The following is a 23822-nucleotide window of genomic DNA, read 5'->3' as shown; positions in this document are numbered from 1 at the left end:
AACATATTTCTGAGTGATTGACTTTAATCTCTTGACTGAAAATTGATAAATCATAACAGTTTTTAGGCTGATTAGTTGGGGAAAAATTTTATTCATGGCCCAAAACTGGATGAAAAACCTTTTTGTAAGTCTTTCGCATTATTCTTTCTTATCAATAACACTGATGTATTCTCAAGAATTCGATCGAATGCTTGGTAAGCACATGGTGCCGCTTTGCGGCATTTACACCGGAGTTGAATCATTTTACTGAATAATAGTGAAACTAATTCATAGAGGTCGGTTTATGCAGCTTCACCCCTGTGGTACTTGTGACTACTTCTGTATCTTAATTTGATATTTGAAATAAGTATCCATTATGGATGAATAGGTTAATGTCTCAGATTTGTCGCAGACAAAGTCTTTAGTTCAATTTATGTAGGAAATTCAACGAATCTTTACATTTTAGTCCATCTGTACGAAGAAAACTAATTTATGTAGTTGCATTTACCGTATTCGTTTGCATAATAATTTCAGTAGCTAACAAAATAGCCCTTAATGATGTACAAAAATAAGGAAAACAAGAAGTTAAATAATAGAGCTGTATCTATGTGCATCTTCACTGCGAGGCAGGATCATACATCCAGCGATCTATGAGCCAGGCTTAATTTAATTACTGCTACGCTAGTCAGCTATAACGAGGGTAACTTTCTTTTGCTTCTTCAAGAACAAGGAGGAAAAATTTTGTTATGTTTCCTAAAAACATCCAATTATCGAACTATGAAAATAGAACGATATAGGTATAAATGATAAAATCATTGTGTTTTGAGCATTGGGTAAAAAAATATTTATTCATTTTACTGTAAAAGATCATATTTACATTCTGAGTTCTCTTTGGATTTTTTTCTTAAAATTATATAGCTTTCTATAATGTCACTCTTGTATTGTTTATACTTAATAGTTTATACCAAATGGGAGTTGCAAAAATCATTGAAGATATTACGTTTTTTTTTTTAGATCTAAGGAATGTAAAAATAAACTTTTAAACAAAACTTAACTTTTGTCAATTATTTATGTATAAAATCTGGCTATTAGGTTTTACGGTAAAGACCTTCCTCACACAGGATTATTACTATACAGGAATCATTTTGCGTCCCTGTGACACAGAGTTACATTTATAATCGAGGATCCAAAGAAATGAACACAGGTGTCGTATGTGTAATTATGAGTCCATACATGACTTCGATAGTAATCTTTTCAGTTTATTTACAGCAAAAATCACTTGATTTTAATATTTTTATTTTATGCGCAGTGAATCAATCAATTATTAGATATGAATAAAATATCTTGCGTTATATCAGGAGACTCAATTTAGTGTCGAGTTAAATTACGTAATCTAGTGGGACAAATAAAACATACATTGAAGGAGAAACTATAAATCGTACAATTTCATAAATTAGCACACGTAGTTAAAAATCGTCATTTAGATTTCTGAAATATTTAGTTTACAAATTGAAAAATACGAATAAATAGGAATACACTTCATGACACAGCAACAGATAGAAACGACGTCAAAATACCTCTTACCTCTAAAAATAAATTCGAAAGTAAAGCTGCACTATTTCACCATAAAACATATTACAAAACAAGTTACGATAAAGCAACAATTTAACAAGTAAATGTTTGAGCTAGCACTTTACAATGGATAGAAGTTCTCTCCACTGAAAATCGGCACAGCCGTTTTGCAATGTAATCAAATCTTTGCTCCTAATTTGATCAAATAATTTCTTAAATGGGACAAACTGTTTCAGTGTTATGATATCGCCGACGATAATTAATTTGTGCTTGGCTCTTGTGATAGCAACGGTGAGTCTCCGATAATCATCTAGGATATTGAACTCCTGTAAATAAAAATTTTTTTTTGTAATACAAAAATATGTTCGCCAGATTTCAACTCAAACTACTGTGTATGGTACCAACTTTTTCTGCATCAACAGACCGAACGTAATTGGACCTAGTTCCAGAATACAAAATGAGCTCTTTATCGCGCCCCTGATATTGATCAACAGTGTTTACTTCCACATCTTGCTCAATAATATCTCTGAGAAGGTTTACTTGTTCTCTGTATGGTGCTATCACACCAATTTGTCCAGCAACAACGCCTGCCTGTGTAGGTAATAGTGAAAAGATCGTTAGATGTATGATCAATAGAGACCTCTATAACGTGATATCAAGCGCTCAGGGAAAACTTAAGAAGCTTTGAGATCCAAAAGAGCAAAACTGTTTCCTTTTATTTCTGATATTGGCTTATAAATTATCATGTTGAAAGTTTCACCTGCATAAGGATGGTTACAAGGTGTAAAATAACTGCAGCTTCGCATAAATTTGAGCATTTTCGTTCTCGGTAATTATCATTTTCGGGGCTTATGTCATCTTTGAAAATGTTATGTGTGTCACCGGTATGAAGTACAACAACAGAGTCGTCCAAATCAGTTGATAGAGCACTTTTTACCCAGTTCTTGGATGAATTTAGTACCTGATTACGAATAAACACACAAAAATCGTTCATACATGCTGTGATTACAAGTTAGATCGTTTGTTTTTATTTGAATACCAATAATTCATTGACCCAAATTGCAAGCCTTTGTACAGGATATTTCTGTTACCAAACATAGTTTTTTCTTCAATTTATTACTTAACATGCTGTTAAGCCAATAAGCATCTGTAAGTGGATTGATTTTCGTGTAGATGTATTAAGAAGAAACCTCATACATACTGATTTGTCAGGAATATGTAAAGTTGCCATGCCAATATCATCTGCGCCAATAGTCAATTGGCCTTTGTATGTAATTTGGTTGGCCACAGACATAATTCTTTGGTTCATCCTGTATTGCAACGTGAGCGTGACGGTATTGTTTTCATTATCCAATCTTTCGAACAGAGATTGATCCATTCCGAGTTTCCTAGGAAATATTACAATGTATTTATTTGAAGACAGACTTTGTGAACCATCTCCTCTTAGCCTTCATACTCCCATTTGAAAATCTGGCGTTAAATTAATCTCTCAAGAGTATTCATTCGATAATGCATACCTAGCTTCATTACTTTTTACTACTGGCGGCAACTGATCAGGATCTCCAATGAGAACGAATTTTGATGAGCTGTAAAGGGGCCGGAGTAGCGATGATTGCAGTACTTGTGTACTTTCATCCACGAGACAGACGTCAAAAATTCGTCTTCCCAAAAGAGGATGGTTAGCTCCAAGGCATGTAACACATACCACATTCTATAACAAAAAATGAATTTACACTAGTTTAAGTATGTGAAGTTTTAATTTAATGGGAAGTAGGTACCTCAGATTTGCAATGCATAGAAACGTTTTGGATTTTTTCCAAGAACATAGAAGTGCACACTATGAATTTGCTTGACTTGTCTTCAGAAGTTTCGACTTATTTTGGCTTTGTTGAATATTCTATTACATATATGTGCTATGTTTATACTCCTAGATTTAAAAATTTATCCATTCTTGATATATAACAAAGTTGAACAATTTCAGTTCTAGTGCGCATACTTTACTGTTGTATGCTGTGTCCAAGCTTTCTGGTGTACGACATTCCTGCGTTAGCATTGCTTCGCTTTTGGACAACAATTTAGGATTAATTCTGTGTGTTGATCCCAATCGTACAAAATCCACATTAGTCTCAATTAATTTCAACAAAACATTGTCTACTGCAGAGTGAGTATGAGCAGTAAGTAGTACAGATTTTCCCATTTTGACTAGTAACTCAATTATAGCAACCAGTGTTTGAGTTTTTCCTGTGCCTGGCATGCCTTTTATTAGCAAGTACTCATTTGCTGCGACAACCTTCAGAACTGCTCTTTGTTGCATTTTATTCAATGGTTTTAAAACTTGTGCAGCTACTACTGCTACTGAGCGGTCTAGCTTCTTCAAAAACGTTGCAGGCGCCCTGAGACAATCACGTAAAATGCAAAGGAAACAAAAATTACAACATTGTTAATTTGTACTGTCATTGCTCTGTTCAAAATGAAAGTAGTTGAAAGAGAAAAAAATTATTAGGAAACCTTTCTATAACAATCTTCCGCATTCTCTCAGTGACTGCATTGTCATCCAATAAGTAGCCAATGTTTGAAAGATTTGCTATCAACATACTTTGTGAAACATAAGGATCAATATGAAACACATCTTTCGGTTTCTTTTCCACAAGATTTCTGTAAGTTTTTTTCTTCAATTTAGGACATATATAATGCAATAGGTTTATGGGATTAGAGCTTTGCTCAAAACATACGAACCGTTCAAGTAGTACCGTTATGGTATCTTTAGATAACTCAATCACAGTACCAGCACAAACATTAATTTTAGTATCAGTACTAATAATGACATATTCCATTGTATTAAATCCAAACTTTGTCAAATCGCTTGTGACCTTGAAATCAGCAGAGTTGACACGGGTAAAGGTATGGCGAAAACGATTGCATTCTATAAATACTTTACCAATTATTTTCAGATTGGATATGCATTTTCCATTTTTCTCTCTGAAAAAAGAGCACATGGTTTAGATGAGTTTAATATTAAGAACAAATTCGAATTATATTTTTTTTGGTGCTATGTTCAATACCTTTGAGTTGGTGGAATTGTCCATAAATTCCGCAAAGGCTGGTTTTGGACTTCATCAGCTTCGTTGATCTGGAGCATTTTCACCCATTTCTTCACATATTTGATATGTTCAGGCTTTAAATAATTATCCAATTCCCTTATAATTGAAGTAAGCGGATGTCGGTCAGTAGGTTGAAAACTTTTGTCGTTCTTAAGGTATGCACAGCACAAAGCACTGTAGGGGCAATTTTGACAAGCTCGATGGTTGATAGGTTCTGGTAATTCCATAGAATCTTCGTTGGATTCTTCTCCGACTCCAGAGTCAACTGGTTTCATTAATTTTGGGGTACGTGTCAGATAATATGCCAGATTATTCCTCAGCAGAATTAGATCTCTTTGTTCAGGATGACTCACTTTGATTTCACGCATGATGTTATCCCTGTCGTAAATGCCGTCATGAAATTGATTGGAACGATAAAGAATATATAGTTTAGCATTTATTTGCATGCTTTGCAAATGTACAATGCCGATTTTTATCGTTGTGTAAGCCCATATTATGAAATATAATCAGACTTCTCAGTATAAATCATACAGCTGATGTAAGTTTCTTTCTTACCTAAGATATAACAGGAGACCAGCTTCGACATCCTGTCCTGTGACCGTCATCATCATTGTGTAAAGAATTACCTGGCCTCTGTGTTCTAGTGAGAAACTGGGACGACCAGTTTTCAATTCGAGTGGCATAGTTCTCGGTTTCAAATTCACATTAACTTCAACCGTGACATCAACTTTTCCTTTAACACCTAGTTGCGGAACCCACAAGCTCTCTTCAATGTCACGAATGACATTGATTTTTCCATTGAAATTCTCATCAGCATGTTTGGATTTTTCACCTAGTTGAATGAGCAAAGCTTCATTTTAGATTTATTGAATTTCATGACATAGAGATTTTATTCTAGAGATTTATCAATTTTGTTAAATATCAGAAAAATGTCAGTTATAACAATAATGAAGATATCTATATTACCTTTGATATATCGCTCGGTGAAATGGAATATTTTTGGCACAAACGGTAACATTTCTTTTTCACAAGTTTCCATAGCCATTCCAGCAGAATATAACATACTTGCAGTATTATGTGATTTTATTAGATCTTTTAACAATTTGGTGATACCTGGTTTGGTGTAGATTTTTTCTTTTAGTACCTGGTACATACATACAATATTCATCTCAGTGTTAAATAAACCTTACCTCTTGACATGACCTTTCTAGCAACACGGCTGACTTTCTATACATGAAAGCTATAGTTTAGAAAAAAGTCTTTCTGCTTAGACGTTTATACATCTTTATTATCAATTATTAATTGTGTCTAAGATTGAAAAGTATCAACTGTGGCCAAAACTGATAGTGATTTTAATATCTATTGTTCAAGCAGAATGGCAACCATGGAGATTATAGAAACCAAGAAAAAGTTAGAGTCTTCAATGTACAAAAAAAACAGCCAATCAAAAACAATCATACCTTTTGAAACAATTCATGGACTAGACTTCCAATAACCATAACAGAGGCACCTTGTTCACAATCTGTGACAGACTCGATTCCTTTAAATCGATCACTCAGAATGCCTCGTCTAGCACAAAACAAAGCTCCTACAACAGAAGTTCCAGATACTAAGAAATCTGGTTGTTCCACAACAAAACCACTTGTATTGTCAACAACCCAATCATTTAATTGTTTTTTCGCTTGAATGTTGACAATGTCACCCGTTTGAAGTCGAGTATCTTTCCTGGAAAAAGAAATTGTAACTAGTGCATGCTCACAATTAGTTATAAGAACATGAGAAAGAATGAAGATCATAAAATGCAGTGCTGCTGATTTTTCTCATAAGACTATTTAATAAAACCCTGTCTGACTTTTACTCCGCAATTCTTGTTTTAATAATAGCAGTATGTCCATGTCTATAGAGTTGAATAATTTGTTCTTAATTTTATTGTAAACTATAATGTACGATGTGACGGTACAAGCAATTCACGTACCAAAAACCTCTTAATGTTACAGCTACTGGAATTTGAGAATCAACATGTATAACATTGACGATAAGATTCTGGAATTGGTCTCTGGTGGTATTAGATACTTGACAACGTTGTAGAGTACTGAGATCTACTTTGACCTCTGGATCTGCATTCCAATCTTCGCTAAAAAAATCACTGAAATCAGCAGTTACGGCGTTAGCATTGAGCATTTTCTCCGAATCATAGTCCGATTTGAATGATTCATCAAATGTATCGAACAGAAAATCATCATCAATGCTGAAAGTTTCTTTTGTAGGTTTTTTAGGATCTAGTTTGATGTCTTTCTTGTCTTTCTCCTCTACTTTAATTATTTTCAGTATCTTTTCAGTGTTTTTAAATTCCAAACTGCTAGAATATTTCCCGTCTTCTTTCTCAGTTTGGTTTTGAGCAAACTGGTTGCCAGAGACTTTCTGAAAATCACATTCAATTCTTCTTTGGCTACTTTTGAAAATCTGTTCCTCTGCGCCAAACTCACTGTTCAATAGCTCTTGAGGAATACCACTCTCTCCGTTGATTCGATAATTAACATTTTCAGATTCTGTATTCAAAGATGAAAATTTTTCAATAGTACATGTTAAATCTGTGATGACTTTCAAACTACGTTTGCTAGGTTTCATTTCTGAACTAGTTGCCTTAGGTGAATATTTTTGTTTTAACACATTGCAACAGGATATCTTGCCTTTTTTTTGAGGCGAATCACTCATTAAAGTTTCCTCCCCAAAATCCGGCCATGTACTGCTGGTCATTTCGAACGAATTTTCTTTCAATGAAGAATCATCATCTTCTTCCATTACCAGAACTGGATTCTTTTCGCAGTTTATACTTTCCGTAGATGTTTTGGACCTACAACTTTGTACTCCAAATACTTTCTTGCTGTAATGTTCAGTCCAAACCCCTTTAGCTTCATTGTTTACAAGATGTGTTGTCAATTGCCTTGCGTTGTTGCACTTCACGGTGATATCACTGATATGAGTAGTATATTTTTTTTTTGAGTTTGATTCATTGTCGTTGACATCGCTGCTACCTGGGCTATGTTTACGTTTCTTGCAGAGTTCTATATCAGTCGAAGATTTAGCTTCACTGCAAACATTCCGGGACTCATTGGGTGCCGACTTTTCAGGAGAGCTAGAACTCTTTGACTTTGTACTGAAGAAAAATGATGAAAGCGTTGCTTGATGTTTACCAGGCGTTTTTGGAGTAGTCTGAAATTATAGATTTAAAAAAAAAGAATTTCAATAAATACCATAAATAATTCTGTGTATGGTAACATATTATATTGCATAACTCAGTACACTCATGTAATTAATTAACCTTTTTTCGTGTTACGCTGGAAGACGTGTTCATCGCGCTTGTCAATTGTGAGACAAAATAAAGGAGGATTAGGTTTATAACTCTTAGGTTTTAAAATAATTTTCGGATATCTAAATTATATTTCCATTTTTTCAGTAAAAATTCCGCGAGAATGTCTATCATCTGAACACTCTCCGTGTCGATTCGCGCCAAAAAACGGTAAGCCCATGATTTCAATTTTCAACCCTCAATCGCTGTGACGTCTACGCGACGAGAATCAAGGTGATTGGTATTAGGGCGGGTTTGATGGGCAGCAAAATACTGCCGCAGTATTTTGCTGCCGAGCTCTCGGCCAATAGGAATGCACATAAAGCAGAGAAGCGCTACCTGGTGCATGCCGAATGCGAATTACGTATTTTATTGGCATTCCTATTGGTCAAGAACTAGGCAGCAAACTACTGCGGAAGCATTTTGTTGCCCATACAAATCCAGACCTAGCGTTCTCATTGTAACTGATGTATGATGCAACGTAATTCGAATTTCACGATCAGATGGTACAACATTTTGTGTGTCAGTCCGCCTTTATACACTTAACGCCTTGTGTTGATTGCGAACCACTAGCGAACATATAAAAATTACGCATAATATCGAAATATGGATACGCCAATGTGCGCACGCCAGCGGCGCAGAGGTCCGCTGCCAAAAAGGGCAGAAAAGTGTCGTGAAAATTGTCAAATATTGCGTAAAGTCTAGTTTAAAGTGCATCTGTCGGTATTCGTAATGATGCCGAGTACGCTGAAAACCAAAATATTAAATTTGCAACAAAAACTGAGAGCTGAAAATGAGTCAAGTGATAGAGATAGGCAAAACACCGTAGGGATGCCAGGAACGGGCTTACCGCCGTCATCCTCGGGGCCTGGGACTAGCCCTGCTGTTCGAAGGCCGAGACAACGTAAGATTATTCGTCTAATTCCAAAATTGTTTATCACGATAATCTCAAATTACACAAAATAATGAACTAAATTCATTCCCTAGGATGTAATGTCGATTTTGATAGGTTATGTTCACCCTACGCATCTTAGCTCCGCTAAATAAAATCTTTTAAACACTGATTCTGCAAAGCTTTGTAGAATGCAAGCAACAGCAGCTGCCTGAGCTTGATCGTCTCGTCGATATAACTTACTGTACATAATTTTCAACTAAAATCGTAATCAGAGAACTGTACATCCGATAGTTTGTTCGTCTGCTATAAAATTAGTTTGCTATTGATGATTCCAGTGAGAGCAAAAAATTTTTGAGGCAAACCCCATTTGAGGACATTTTTTTTATCACTTGGCTCACACACACATGATTTTTAATATTTCTTTTGAGAACAGTTGTTGATTCTGGAACACCAACGCGCCCTAGACGGAACCTGGACTTGCCTGTACTACAAATGCCACCCCAGCGTACACAGGATAGTGAATTTGACTCTAAACTTCAAGAGATTATGAAAATGAATGGGATTTTAAGTATTAATGGACAGAAATATCAAACTGATATGAAAGACTTGGAACACCTTGGAGAATTGGGAAATGGTACTTGCGGGCACGTCGTCAAAATGAGGCATAGACCAAGTGGAGTGGTCATAGCTGTAAAACAAATGCGAAGATCCGGAAATACGGAGGAAAATAAAAGGATAATAATGGATTTAGACGTAGTGCTCAAGTCTCATGACTGTCCGTATATCGTACAGTGCTTAGGATGTTTTATTACTGAGTCTGATGTGTGGATATGTATGGAACTGATGGCCACTTGCCTTGACAAATTGTTAAAGAGGAGCAGACAAGCGATACCTGAAGAATTTCTTGGAAAAGTTACCGTTGCTGTAAGTGTGAGCAAGAAATTTTTGATTTACGTCATTATATTTCAAATTGTACACCTGCGGTATAATCTATTTCTACAGATACGATTTGGGATAGATTAAACGAGTCAAGGTTATACAATCTTATGTAAACAGACCTGAACCAATTGAGACAAATCTATGTAATCTTACAACAGATAAAGAATCACGTTACCGGTGGTTGAAGTTGATTTTAAAGTATAGGTCCAGAAATCTGAAATATATATTAGGTTTAAATAAATGCAAGATGCTGCTCGTGCCCTTATATGGGTTATAATTTTGCCAGCCAATCTTGTACATCATTTTCTCAATAGTTATAACTGTCATTATGTGACTTATTGTGACTTACATGACCACAATTTCGATGGCAATCCATCCAATTATGTACCTGCTTTTATTCATGGTCACTACATAGTCAGCTTTGAATTATTTTGAAATTAAATACTTGCTTTTCTCACTCTAAATTATTTTCATGAATATGCATTGTCAGTAATTGCAAAGCAGAATGATGTAATCCTAAAATTTTTATGTGATGTGTAATATCAGTACCAACAAAGGTTGAGTTGAAACTGTTATTAATAATAGGGCTCGTATGGTTGCAAGAAGTATTCAGACTAGGTCTATTGTATCATTTATTTATATATTAGCTAATGCGTACTGAAGGTTTGGAATCATGATGAATGATATGTAATCATTGAACATTCAAACATTTCCATAGAAGAAAATTAAATCAATATTATTTGACTTGTATCACACGGCTGCTCCGCCATTACTCTTATTATAATTGTAAAATGCATTTGTCGAAAGCATTTAAATCCCAAACCATTTGGAATTATTCTCAAAAGAAATAGACCTCCTCGAACTCTTATATAAAGATCATACAATGTAGTGAGGTTCATTCAACATGCAGATTAACTGGGCTTGCTGCGAAATAGTTTATTGTTGTTTTCACATCTGATAATCTACTTGACCGTCAATAGATTGACCACACATCTAGTCAAGGAGCCTATCGTACACATAAGGAGGTGAATACTGATCGATACTTAAAGACTTTTTTAAACCAGGATAATAATAAAAATGTTATATTTCTTTTCAGTGAGTGAAAACAGTGTTATCAACTCTCATCCTGCAGATAAACAGACTTTTATTCATAGTCTCTTCTTGCATACTTGGTTGTAAATTTGTTGTAAAAACTTGCTCAATAATTTTTTTTTGCTTTTGAAATTCCTTTTGAATCTCCAAAATTTATAAAATAACTCTCAGCAGTACTCAAATTTCACAATTCTGTGTAGTAATTCTTCGGTCATCCCAATTTTTATTCTCGTTTTTAACAGGAAATGTTGCTTACTAATTATTTATTTCATTCTTTGATACATTTGAACAGACAGTGAAAGCGCTATCGTACCTGAAAGAAAAACACGGGGTAATCCATAGAGACGTGAAACCAAGTAACATTCTACTGGATGAGACGGGGGGTGTCAAGTTATGCGACTTTGGGATATCTGGTCGTTTGGTTGATAGTAAAGCCAAAACCAGGAGCGCAGGATGCGCAGCTTATATGGCGGTAAGTTGTTTTTTTTTTATGCCTTTGATTCAGTAAAGTTTCTAATTTTCTGTAAATTCAGGGTGGCCATGAAACCTGGAATCGAAAACAAAACTCAGAATCCTTTTTGTCCTACAGCCCGAAAGAATAGATCCGCCTGACCCAACGAAACCTGATTATGACATAAGAGCCGATGTCTGGAGTCTGGGAATTACTTTGGTAGAATTAGCTACTGGAGTGTTTCCATATCGAGATTGTAAAACCGATTTTGAGGTGGGATATCGATGAGATTACCTATATCTGAAAATACCCACGCCAGCGATTGTGCAAGTAATAATCTATAATCACTAGGTTCTGAGTAGGGTGGTACAGGACGAACCTCCCTCTCTCCCTTTGGACTCGTCTTTTTCCAAAGAGTTTCGCCATTTTGTTTGCTGTTGCCTCACAAAAAACTATAAACATCGGCCCAAATATCATAAGCTCATGGAACAAGCTTTTTATAAAAAGCACGACTGCGAACAAGGCGAGGCTGAAGGCTCTTCATCACCTAATTCTTGTTCTGAGTGGTTTGCGACAGTTATGCGTCAGTTGGAACCAAGGTCAGCAATAAAACTTAACAAGATTTCCCACTTGTTTTTGCATAAAATATCTTTATTTACCAGCACTGTACAGGACGTTTTTGAATTTATGTGGAACTTGCAAAATCGTTTCAATGAAATATCAAAATTCAATGCTGCTTAGAAGAAATCTATGCGGTTCAGAAATCGAGTTTAGCATAGTTACATTTCATCAGAAACAAGATATCGTATAATGCGATGAAAAAAAAGTTTCTAACATGTTTATATTATCAAAATTTACATACTAAAAGCTTTAGGTGTAGGGCCTCGAAGCAAACAATATCTCAACGGCAGATAGGCAACTGAAGTTTCATCAGCTATACTTACAGCATGTAAGATGTGTTTTCGGTTGCCTATGTGCGTCGAGACTCTTCACCGAAAACTTCCGATATGAGCAGTGCCAGCAGCAAATAGATTTTCTGCCGTTTTGAAAATACTGCTACTTTTTGCAATTCTTTTCTCTTATACTAAATTTCGACGGATCAATATTTCACTAAAATGACGTCATTAAACTTTTTTCACATATGGTATTAAAATCTCAATAAATATCTGAAATTGAATATTACAGAAAGTTTCATGAATCATACAGATAAAAAATAAAAAAAATGTGACATCCTGTATGAAGATTAGTTTGAGTTTTAAACATGGCATGAGTTTTCCCAACTAATATAGTAATGTTTGGTTTGGTTTGAAAATAACCAGTAATCCGTTCAAGTACTGAGTTGTCGTAGGGATACAACGTTAACTTAGAGTTTAGTTAAAAGTGTGTTAAATGTTAGTCTACTGATATGTTATATATTTGATATTGGTCGCTCCAAGGTTTTTTTAATTATTTTTTTCATCCCATTGCTACCTTCTTATTGATAATTACTTTCATATAATGAAACTACGAATAATATCCTGATTTAATTTGAACCAGTCACTTAAACGTTTGCGTGCGTGTTGAATTGTGTTACAGCGTTGAGCTTGGGGGAGGCAGCGCAGCGTAGCATCCCCCCTCTCTCACCCCTACCCTTATTTCCATCCCTTTCAATAAAGTACCCTAAAATTCCCCAAAAGTATAAAAAAAATACCTCAAAAACGCCAAAAAATCTGCCCGATTTTCGTTTCGATTCGCCTCCCAGTTGTTTGGTTTGTGCACGCGCCTGTTACACACCCCACCCTTCAACCCCCATTTATGGTAAGCATTTGTCTTTATTTATCTGTTTATTTCGTTATATATGGTTGTAGAGCGAGAAGACGTCTCTGACCACCCTACGTAAATCAACATACAGCATTTATACATTTTTTTACTTCGATAGTCTTTAAAAAAATTATCAATTATTTTAATGTATATAAAAATTCCATGGTGTTTGCTTCATTTCACGACACTATAATAGGTGATGATTAAAATCGTTATGCATTCTCTCAAGTACACATGGACATTTTTTCGTAAAATCCTTTAGTATTTCATTTTGTCTGGCTGATACTGACATGCAAGGAAGACTGTAATGTTTCAAAGAACAAGCACACCATTTTGGAATGTAACTATTTCACTTTTAACTTTAAATGCAAAACTTGTTTGCTCCTTAATTCGTTGACACTTGTAGATAATCCTTTCACCCTTATCTGTGTTGCATGGTTTTTTCTCAATTTTTAACAACCTTCTAACTTTTACTTACCAATTTCATGTCCTTCATATTTAAAAAAATATGTATGTTATGTAAATGTTACAAAGTCAGTGAACAGATTATATAGCATTGAGTGCAAAGGTAATGTCACAGACTGCATTAGTGTATTTTTGGTCTGACAAAGCGTTATTTTATTTTATCTGCACAGTAGAAAATGGTTTTTAATTTTTTTCGGTATAATTGTGTATAAACGTTCAACCGAACATTACTTACGATGTAGTGTTATGATGCATTGATGATGAATTAATTAAGTTCTGAGTCAGACTTCGTCACCGCAATTAATGGTATCACAATCTCACTTAATGAAAGCATTAAAAGAATCGATAACAATCAAAATCGCTTCTGCTTTGTAACATCAATAATACTTTATGGGCAGTAAAAATATTAATTTATTATATCTGTTGAATATGAATATCATGATGTTTCAAAGAATTTGTATGCCTTTATGTTGTTCTTTTAGGTTTTAAATTTATGGATTTTAGCTTCCGATTCTATTCCTTAATACCTAGGATGAAACCTTATGTAAGGATATTACATCTTAAAGTACAAGTAAAAGGATTGATGAGCGCGAGTTAAGCGAAAAAATGAGAATAGTTATTTCATTACCTTAGTAAACACTGACAGAAGTGATCATAAATTTAATTGTAATTTAAGACTAACAAAATTGTACAACATTGTCAAATTAAGTATATGATATTTTTATTCCAACTATTAACCCCCTGGGGACATGGTTTGAGTATAAAATGGTAATTGAGTTCTTCACTATTCACCTTCATTGATTTCTGGAATATTTGCAAACATTTGATAAATGCCACAGTAAGAATCATATGATAAACATTGAATCTTCAAAGATTCCCAATTTGGGCATAGTGGCCCTGTCGCTGAATGGTCTGTGCGCAATGTAGAATAAATGGGATGCTCAGATTTTTTAGTATAATGTAATTTAGTTGCAGGCCAGCGGGAGGGCAGCCACGGGTTTCCGGACACGTATCATTGAAACAAACAGCTCATCTTAGAACACACTCTGAAGTTCCAGCGTTCCTACGAAGTGGTATCACCAAAGATCTACAAAATTCCAGTTTCGTACCCTTTCACCAACGCCAAAGTAGTGAAAATGGTTCGAGTTACGTCCCGTATAGTCCATATGCGTTAAGAAGAAAGGAAATTGCTAGTCCATTCTCAGCACCAACTACCAAAGAATCAGGAGAAAGCTTGGATTCAAATGTAAACAGGCAATTTTCACCTTTTCGACGACAATCCAAAGGCACTGATCATAATTGTGATCCATTCAGTAAACCTGTCCCAGAGATCAATCCAACAAATGGTCAAGGCGGACCATTTTCTCCATTCAGGCAGGATGCCAATTTTGCAGAAACCAGAAACAGACCTTACTCACCGTTTTCTTCAAGATTAGAAGAACGAGATGGAAGTAGGGATCGTTGGCAAGGTATTTCGAGATCTTTGAGTCCTTTTGCTCGCGATTATTCACCATGGAGACGAGAAAATGTTGACCCTCCAGGAGTTGTTCAACCTACTAATGAGGGGGGAAAATATTCACCGTTCATGCAACGAGTTAGACATCAGTCGCCTCAAACTCACCCACCAATTCAGGATATATATGGAAGTCCTTTGGTTAGTCGAAAAAGGCAAGTTTCACCAACCTCACACATCATTAACAAATTTTTTATTATGTTTTATGAATTGAACATGCTTGATACCATACTTTGTATGAAATTTGCTCATTCACAACGTCTCCAAATTTCAATACCTTCATTGTGATACAGGAAAAATAACCAAGTCTTCTGATCTAAGTTAATGGTATTTCGATTCCTAGATTTCCATCGGAGCCACCAGCCCAGGGTTCTACTAGTCCACAATTATTGATATCACGCTATGCTCATCAGCACCATCAGCGCAAGCAAGAAACTTCTCCACCTCTTACACAGGGTCAGGGAGTTTGCAAAGAATCAGCGAAAAAACGATTCGCTTCCTACGTTAGGCTTAGACTTGGGAGCGATCGTGCCCCTTCGCCAGAACCTCCTCCAAGATTTAATCGCGGAGAATCTCCGCTTGCACTAAGAAGGAATATTACGGATCCAGCGTCACCTTCATTTTCCAGAAGGTAATGTTATGAAATATTTCTGTTATAATTAATCAGGAAAGTTGATATCTTTTAATACTCCAAAGATTATGTGAAACTGTTCAGATCTACTAATCCTAGCCGGCAAATGGTATTAAGAAATGGTTGACAAGTGTCAATTGATAAAGTTTATTGAAGCTAAGCAAATCGCAACTGCAAGAAATCAGCACTATTGTAATTTTTATAATTCAGGTATGTGTCGCCATCACCCCCACAGCCACCACCTAGAAGACTTTCTGAAAGCAACTCGGTCCCTGGAAGTCCGCAACACATGCGCACCCGTTTACATTATACTCCTGAACCCCAAAGAAGGCCTCCACCCACATAACCCAATACATCTATAAAGACTTGGTCTCTTATCAGTGCCATACACTATTTTGCTCTGCCAATTTGACGCACGGCCTGGACCGATTTTACACTCAATATTACACTCAACTGTCTGCTGGGCAGTCTATGTACAAAGTGGTGGAACCATAGTGGAATCAGATGAGTCGTTTGGCTATCGCGCACTAAAAATCAAACTTTTATACTTACAGTTTATTACAGCGCTTAAAATCACGGTGACAATTGGTGAATTTTCGTACTTGCACAGTCACTGAAAATTGTAAAAGATAAATTTTCCATTGCGCAGCAATTCTCGTAATGAAGCGGTATAATGAATTTTTGTAATTTTATTTATTTTCATTTTTATTACAGTGTGTAAGTGCAGGGCTGGTAGGAAGTGATTTGTAGTAACTTTCGTTATTCTACAAAACCTCTGTTACTTTTTTAGTGCAATACTACTTTATGATTTTCAGTGATATAATATAAATTAAAAAATTCTATCAAATATTACTTCCTGTCAGTTTGGACAATATTTTCTTCCAAAAAATTTTTGGATGTATGTAACGGTTTTCACAAATTCATTACTAATAGTCTAATAGTTATTTCTGAAAGATTCTATAATTCTGCGCTGCAGCTCGGGGTGGTTAACATTCTTACTGTGCATGCATCGCTATTTGAAAATATTTTCATAGTGCAAAGCGAGATCACAGGGCACAGCTATGAAACTCACGTTCAGTTCAGTTTCAGTTGGCTTGGTTATTACCAGGCCTGGTACAAGAAAAAATTGCTTTCAATAATTGACAACGTTAAAAATTCGAATTCTAGTAAAATCAAATTCTCTATCAAGATTCATGGCAGCGAATCACTATCAAGTTCCCGTAGGTCGACACACGTTAGTTATTTTTAACCTCGAGTCATTGTGCTACGAAAATCTAAGTCATTTCTGGAGAGTGAAATTTAGCCTGAACGTATACCTTTTATTTATTTTATAAATCTCAGATACAGAAAATGGTGTATACAAAGTTCAATTTACGTTTATTTTTTCAAACTACGTGTACTGGTTTTCAGCATCTTTTAACAGAACATTGTTTCACGATTGACTATACATTTTGTTATTACTACAATTTCGAAATATAGAAAAGAACCTGATGAAATCCTTTGCCAGTTTTAGCACATGGTGATAGTGTTCTGATTGGATAACAGCTAATAAATTTTTATTTCCAATTGTAAATCTATTTTTGAGCAATCGAACGCAAACCAAATGACAAGGACCATCGACTGGCTCCTGTAAGTAAGCATAAGCTCCACGTCTCTTCAACGCTATAAATTTCATTGTATATTACTTAAAGGAAGGGCGTGGCAGCTAGCAGGATGTAATTATTATTTTTAAATAATATTATTAACATTAACTACGATGAAGTCTACGCTCGTAATCACTTTTGTCGCTTATTCGGCAAGAGGATTTTTTGCAATGTAAATAAACTTATATTTATACGACACTCTGTTTTATATGAAATGTGCCTATCGTACTAATTGAAATGTTCCATTTTTATTAGTTTGTTTTAAAAAAGAATACAGAAAATTAGGAGTCTTCTCCTGGGTGACTTAAGTTTAAAAATCCAAGGAAGTAGACTATATAACTCAGTAGATGATTTATTATCTGTGGAAAGGTAATTTGAATACAATCCAAATTTTATAATAAAGTTTCACCGCTTAAACTGTACATACCTATACACACATATATATATATATATATATACACACAAACAACTTCAGTATATATATATATATAAAATATAAAAATGAATTTGTCTTTATAAATACAAAAGGTACTTTCGTTCAATATTAATTTATATTTTTATATTTTTAATGATAATGTGTATACAAAATGTATGTACAAGTCATTTCATGTGTATGGTACAATTTAGAATACTCTTGACTGGAGAATTGCTTTTTGCAGCAAAGCAGCGAACGTTTTGTTGACCTCGCGACATAATATTTCTGCGGATTTATCTCCCAGGGCTGCTTGGGCCACACTAACTCGTCCAAGTTGTAGCAATAAAGCAGTTGTATCTTCAGCCAAAGGTGGAAATGCCAAACAGATCCTTGTAAGAGCTGGTAAAACAGGCATGAATAACAACACTCTACCTTTAGCTGGCAAAACTCCTAATAAAGTTGCCAGTGTATTAATAGCTAGCCGTGATACACTCAGAGCTTTTGGTAGGGCATACTGAACTGCCAAATGAGATGCTAGATCAACAGCAAATACTTGCTTCTCTGGTTCAGGCTGCGACAACAACTCTGGTATCCAATCGAGACAAATGTGCATAGAGGGAATACCAGAAACAGTAATTGGTAATAGCTCTCTTGGATATCCCTGAAATCATAAATAAGGATGCTTCAAATATTTTGTTTCATTTACAAAGGCTGGAAACCTGTAAAGGAATACTTCAATCAGTGTTTAGGGAATGTAACAGGATGCATCACGAAGTTAGTGGCAAAATTTAATCAGCCAACTAGATATTTGGAGCTTATTCAGTTACAGAAAGCAAACCGAAATTTGTGCTAGTATTTCCAGTTCTGTTTAATTTTCTTACTTGATTACTGAATGGTAATTTCTTGTGTTATAGCCATAATCATTCAATAAAGTTGATAGATTAACCCAGGGTTTAAAAAATAAGTATACTCACTTGAAAATGCACTAATTTTGCTAGTGAAGGATCAGCAATAAAAACTTGATGAAGGTATGAACAAACGACACTTCGTATTTCCCTTAGGGACCACATTTGACCAGGCACTTGACGATCTTCTTCTGTTTCTAAGCAGGCTTCTAAGAGAATTTGTACTGCTGCACTCTCTTGCCCTGCAACCAGAGCAGTTCGTAGATCCTCTCTTTCAGCTTCGCTGGTTAGTTGACCAATTTTTTCTGTTAAGGGTCTGTCCTGCATATGTCTAGATAACTGAGATCGAGATGCAGCTAATGTTGCTTGCAAAATACTGTTGGAGTGGAGAAATAAATCGAGTCAGTTTCTAATTCATCAAGAATGATATACTGGATTTGTATTCAACTCAGCCTTTTACCGACGCTTCTTTCTTTGATCTCTCAAACTTATGCCACACAGACTTATAACGGCATACTGTTTTGTTAAAGGAAGTTGTGGACGTCAAGAATTCGTATCCATGACTTGCAAAGAGGTGAAAATTTTCCAATGCAATAAAATCCAAATTTTAAGAAATAATGTCATGTCAAATGTTGAAAGTATGAAAAACAATTCGTAGAAACGTCTGTTGAACAGAAGTGATATTTTACAATATTTCTGTAGAACACCAAAGAAGCAGGCATTGAAAACTGATTACAGTGGGTTGCAGTAGGCTGAAATGAAAAAGTTCATATTTCTTACCGTAGAATAACTGACAAGACGGGCGCACATCTAAAAACTCTTGTGTGGCATCGCAAAACTTGCAGTGGGTCAAGGACAATGTTTTCTTGAGTAAGAAATACATTCCTGACCATTGTATTTTCAATGATTAATGCATTGATTGATAGTACCCAAAGGCATCTTGGTAATACAGTGTTTAATCTTAACCAGACTTGTTTATACAATTCTGAAAAATTAAATTGAGTATTAGAATTTTCAACATTACATGTATATTATTTTGCGGTAAGATTTACTTAGGAATCATTGTGAAGTACTATTTATACCTTGAATGTATCTTGGTACTTTATTGTCCAATATTGCTTTGAAGAAATGTATAATGGTTTCCGCATGTGGCCAAATATCTGTAGGCTTCATGTCTATAAGCTGACGTAGTAATCTTCCTGTTCGGGATGGGCAAGTTTCGATATGTCCAAATGCCTCGATAATTGCTACATCATTAATTACAACATTGTCGTAATTAGCTGTCATTGAGTCTATATTTATCATCTCTTCATCCAACCAGTCATCCACCAACGACAGATGTGGAAAATGTGTGGCTAAGAGCCGCAAAAGAGGAGAAAACAATCCTGCGTAACTCATTTGATCCCTTTGAACTTGTTGCAAGAGATATTTTATTGGCAACTCAGATAAGAACTCGGTTGAATACGACTTCACTTTTTTACCCTGTGATATGAAATTATGCATATTTGATAATCTCACATCCTCGTACAATAATAAATAATACAATAGCAACAGTTGTGACGTTAGGGATGGTTTTGAAGTGTCGACATCCATGTAATCATTTTCCATATCAGCAATATTTAGAACAGACTTTTTTGGATCGAAATTTGCTCCAAAAACACTATTCTGGAATACTCTTCTGATTTCATCCTCTGTGATTGGTTTATTGGTATGTTCGGAGGTTTTGTTAGTTGTAACTAAAATTGAATTGACGTATACCTCCACCAGAGCTGGTAGTACAGGATGTAGGGGAGGTACACTGTCGCATATTTGACGATAAATCCAATTTTTAATTGGTACTTTGTGTTTGGCAAAAGCTCTTGATTTTAGCAACTGATGTATGCAGTGCACAGGCAAAAACCCGGGGATGTTTGCGCTGAGATTTGCTGTAACAGGGACCTTCACTGCATGAGATGTGACAACCTGTTCAGTGAATATTTCTTGTGTGAATATCTGCTTCATTCTAGTGAGATTATTTGGCCTGATGGGTATTTTCATTCCTAGAGTAGCGCAGACCAGCTCACAAATAGCGGATAGCTGATTGCTGTGGAAATGAATAGCCATGAGAAGTAACATTTCACCAAAGCTGGCAGACACGCCACTTGTACTTTCGAAGTAAACTTCTTCTCTGACAAGCCACTGTACCCATTCTATGCTACGTTTTTCAAGATTACTGTGTCCTATCAGCGACGGGCAAGCAATTAGCATGCACAATCCCAAAGACACGAATCTGACCCCAGCTGGAGATGGTGGGGGATGAGAAGTCAATAGTTGCACTATCATGACAACTTCGTCGTCCTGAAATTTTATCCCGCCGATTCCTCTGAGCGCGCAATAAAGTCTGAGCAAGGCACTGGCTTGAACAACATAAGACTCTGCCAACTGACTGTCTGAGCTGTGGGAAGTAATTGCCTTTAGTCTTCTAAGCAGTTCTTCTCTAAGAGATTGCAGAGCTGTATGGGACTCCCATTTTCGTTTCTGACCATTCCTAACAAACATCGCGATCCAAGTTCTTACTTGCTGATCATTTCCAAGCAACAATCCAGACACAAAAGCAACCATGTCGCTTTCTGGTTGTAAGTTATCGATATTCTCATGTTCAAGACTCAGAGTTATGGCAAGTGCAGGCATGCGGCATAGTTCAACACATTTTGCTCTAACAGCTAAAGCCTGACTGGGATTCATTTGGCACAGCATGGTCAAAGCTTGGGTACGAATTCGACCTAAGGCAGATTCTTCTTGTCTCTCTCCATTTGCGATCAGATGAGCACAAACCTCTGCAAAACTATCTGGACTGTTGGCTACGATCCAGCATATTATCTCTGGACCATGTTTAACATGTAACAAAGTTTCCGCCATGTCTAGAATCGACAATAGAGCAGGGAGTTCTGCCAGGGCTATGCAAATAACATCGCTTATTTCTTCCATGTAAACCGCATTATCAAATAAATCTGATTGCTTGATCTGAAACTCTTGATTTCTCTGGAGCTCTTGTATCTGAGAGGCTATAAAAAGGATCTCACTGAGTACTAAGCGTAGTCGTCGAGTAGAGTCACTACGTTCGAATTCCAAAGCTAATCCGCTCTGTAATGACTGAGCAAGAATGCTGTCGCTTTGAACACTTCCAAGTTTTTGTCTGAAACAAATAAAATTGAATCAATCAAATTCCTATAAGTTGACTTTGAATTATTTCTTTCACTTTGCTAGAAATAGAGTCTAGCAAAGCCTTTCACCTAAGTGAAATACATTTATGATATTCCATATACACATCGGTAATGTGTCTTTGATCCAAACATTTTTCATTTCTGGTGTATTTTCACAGTAAAATCTTAATGCACATTACAACATTTAGCTAGAGATTGCTGCCAGAATATGGATAAGAAATGGAATGAGGTGATAGCACAAATAGAAGAATGATAAGAGAATTGTTTTCAAAATTTGAACGTGCTATTAAGACCATTCTCAGGTTACCGTAAATCTTTCAAAAACTAGAGGTAAGACAGAGTTTCAGTAAGTTGGTTTTTTGATTTCATTGTTGACAAACTGTTGTTTGCGTGCCAAAAATCTATGACAGATGTTTGGGATAACCTAACTTAACAAAAACTAACCTCAATTGTTGTTCCTTACGAACGTCAGTTTCTAACGCGTGAAAGTCTATTGATAGAAGAGCTACGATGGAATTAACTAATTCTATCCCGGATAATATCGTTAATATTTCTTTTCTCCCTTCTGCGCATTCTTTTGTGATGTCCAAGGGTGAGATCAAGCTCATCCTAACCAAACAGGGTAGAATTGGTCGTATTTCTTTCTGAGAGCACGTCGATAGTTCTTTGATATGTACATTTTGTATCGCAGTAAAAACTCGGGGCGACACTGCAGTGTTGGTTGGCATTTTTAAACAACTATTTAATAACGTTATTAGAATTAAATTAAATATCACCACATTCGCGTACGAGCAGACGCAACGTCAACCTCGTTTCAAGTTTCAATTCAGCTGTGTCGCTTTCAGGAAGTAGTAAGCCTGACGCCGTGGACGACGGCAATTCGGTAAGCAAAGGTTAACGCTATCCTCCAGAGAAGCCTGCATGAGGAGAGAGGCCAAGCTCTGACGCCGAATAGGTTTTTTAAACTAATTTTCGAGCTACGGGGACGGTAAATACGTATGTCCATAGCTGACTAATACTCTGCCGTATTTAGCATCACGAAGACAGTGTATCGTGCAGTGCATATTTTCCATAGCAAAGTGCCACCGCAGTGGTCGAAACAGAGTAATTCACAAACATTAAAAATTCATTTAAATTTGCAACGGCATTTACGCCGAGCCGTGTCGTTGGCTAAAGACAACAACGACGTGTTACGGAAATTCAGTAAACATCCGATCGCATTGCGCGCAGCTCTTAGCGCTGCTGACTGGTCGAAACAATTGTTTATGAGCGCCTCGCAGCATCAGTCGCTTCCGAGCAGCCGAAGCGAAATTACGTGGCGATTTAGGCCAGAGTTCAGCTCAGCGTTATTCAGGCTCTGTCACGTTATTTGAACAGTGCAGTACTCGTACCAAACTCATCGGTGTATAATCTGCGAATGATAGATTGTGGCCCAAAGAAAAATTTACGCGATGCGAGGAGGGAACTTGCCTTAGGCGGCCAAAAAGTAAATGGTTTTTGGGAGTCTTTTCGACGTGGAAGAATTGAATGAATATTTTCTATACTCTGATGATCTTTTATTACTAGGTTGCACTATATCTGGTAATTCTTACAAATCATTTGAACCATAACTGCGAAGATTGTAATTTTGATCTGAAACTAACTGAACAGAAAGTTTTAATTTTCAGATTATTTTTAAAAATATGAACTTAAATCCACCCATTAGAGTTAAAAATTTAATGTTTTACGCGTGTTCTAAAAAGGAGGTGCGATTTTTTACCGTTCTTTCACAGTTATTTTACAATCAACAAAGGGTATTTTAGATAATGAAATCACCTCAACGATAGGTAGGTTTTAGCCAAATTGCCAACGCGAATGAAGATTCGCTTA

The 23822-nt window shown here is 36.0% G+C and overlaps 3 protein-coding genes across 7 annotated transcripts; 1 reads left to right on the top strand and 2 right to left on the bottom strand.

Moving 5' to 3' along the window:
* Nucleotides 1-706: 706 nt before the first annotated feature.
* Dna2 (DNA replication helicase/nuclease 2) lies at nt 707-8216 on the bottom strand. Of its 2 annotated transcripts, XM_046617603.2 has the most exons (15): nt 7975-8216; nt 7343-7865; nt 6628-7201; nt 6113-6377; nt 5619-5796; nt 5208-5484; nt 4614-5030; nt 4288-4530; nt 4060-4206; nt 3548-3944; nt 3069-3262; nt 2753-2939; nt 2312-2512; nt 1957-2142; nt 707-1877 (listed from the first exon to the last, which is right to left on the bottom strand). In XM_046617603.2, the coding sequence occupies exons 1-15, from the start codon at nt 8005-8007 to the stop codon at nt 1665-1667; spliced, it is 4035 nt and encodes a 1344-aa protein (XP_046473559.1). In that variant the 5' UTR covers nt 8008-8216; the 3' UTR covers nt 707-1664. The 2 variants fall into 2 exon arrangements, with proteins under 2 accessions (XP_046473559.1, XP_046473558.1); XM_046617602.2 differs by having other exon boundaries at nt 6628-7865.
* A 324-nt stretch (nt 8217-8540) lies between these two features.
* LOC124214876 (dual specificity mitogen-activated protein kinase kinase 7) lies at nt 8541-17626 on the top strand. 2 transcript variants are annotated; one of them, XM_046617607.2, is made up of 8 exons: nt 8541-8905; nt 9330-9820; nt 11220-11399; nt 11517-11651; nt 11730-11977; nt 14619-15311; nt 15500-15787; nt 15998-17626. In XM_046617607.2, the coding sequence occupies exons 1-8, from the start codon at nt 8734-8736 to the stop codon at nt 16131-16133; spliced, it is 2343 nt and encodes a 780-aa protein (XP_046473563.1). In that variant the 5' UTR covers nt 8541-8733; the 3' UTR covers nt 16134-17626. The 2 variants fall into 2 exon arrangements, with proteins under 2 accessions (XP_046473563.1, XP_046473562.1); XM_046617606.2 differs by having other exon boundaries at nt 14613-15311.
* On the bottom strand, nt 17183-22792 carry IntS2 (integrator complex subunit 2). 3 transcript variants are annotated; one of them, XM_046617604.2, is made up of 5 exons: nt 22398-22789; nt 19833-21925; nt 19531-19735; nt 18820-19126; nt 17183-18506 (listed from the first exon to the last, which is right to left on the bottom strand). In XM_046617604.2, the coding sequence occupies exons 1-5, from the start codon at nt 22679-22681 to the stop codon at nt 18054-18056; spliced, it is 3342 nt and encodes a 1113-aa protein (XP_046473560.1). In that variant the 5' UTR covers nt 22682-22789; the 3' UTR covers nt 17183-18053. The 3 variants fall into 3 exon arrangements, 2 of the variants coding, with proteins under 2 accessions (XP_046473560.1, XP_046473561.1); XM_046617605.2 differs by having other exon boundaries at nt 18367-18506; nt 18820-18992; nt 22398-22791; XR_006882215.2 differs by lacking the exon at nt 17183-18506 and adding an exon at nt 19211-19414 and having other exon boundaries at nt 19001-19126; nt 22398-22792.
* Between the last annotated feature and the right edge of the window lie 1030 nt (nt 22793-23822).

The sequence above is a fragment of the Neodiprion pinetum genome, chromosome 3, assembly GCF_021155775.2.
Source record: "Neodiprion pinetum isolate iyNeoPine1 chromosome 3, iyNeoPine1.2, whole genome shotgun sequence".
NCBI lineage: Eukaryota > Metazoa > Arthropoda > Insecta > Hymenoptera > Diprionidae > Neodiprion > Neodiprion pinetum.
This window is presented reverse-complemented; position numbering and strand designations above follow the sequence as displayed.

Coding starts and splice junctions, on each gene's coding strand:
- Dna2 (XM_046617602.2), bottom strand. CDS start 8,007: ATGAACACGTCTTCCAGCGTAACACGAAAAAAG. Junction 5,485..5,618: donor CACCGAGCGATATATCAAAG/GTAATATAGATA, acceptor TCATTCAACTAG/GTGAAAAATCCAAACATGCT. Junction 5,031..5,207: donor GGTCTCCTGTTATATCTTAG/GTAAGAAAGAAA, acceptor CATTTACGACAG/GGATAACATCATGCGTGAAA.
- LOC124214876 (XM_046617606.2), top strand. CDS start 8,734: ATGATGCCGAGTACGCTGAAAACCAAAATATTAAATTTGCAACAAAAA. Junction 11,978..14,612: donor ATGCGTCAGTTGGAACCAAG/GTCAGCAATAAA, acceptor AATGTAATTTAG/TTGCAGGCCAGCGGGAGGGC. Junction 15,312..15,499: donor CCTTTGGTTAGTCGAAAAAG/GCAAGTTTCACC, acceptor TTCGATTCCTAG/ATTTCCATCGGAGCCACCAG.
- IntS2 (XM_046617604.2), bottom strand. CDS start 22,681: ATGCCAACCAACACTGCAGTGTCGCCCCGAGTTTTTACTGCGATACAA. Junction 19,736..19,832: donor AGTACCAAGATACATTCAAG/GTATAAATAGTA, acceptor TTAATTTTTCAG/AATTGTATAAACAAGTCTGG. Junction 19,127..19,530: donor GTCTTGTCAGTTATTCTACG/GTAAGAAATATG, acceptor CCACTCCAACAG/TATTTTGCAAGCAACATTAG.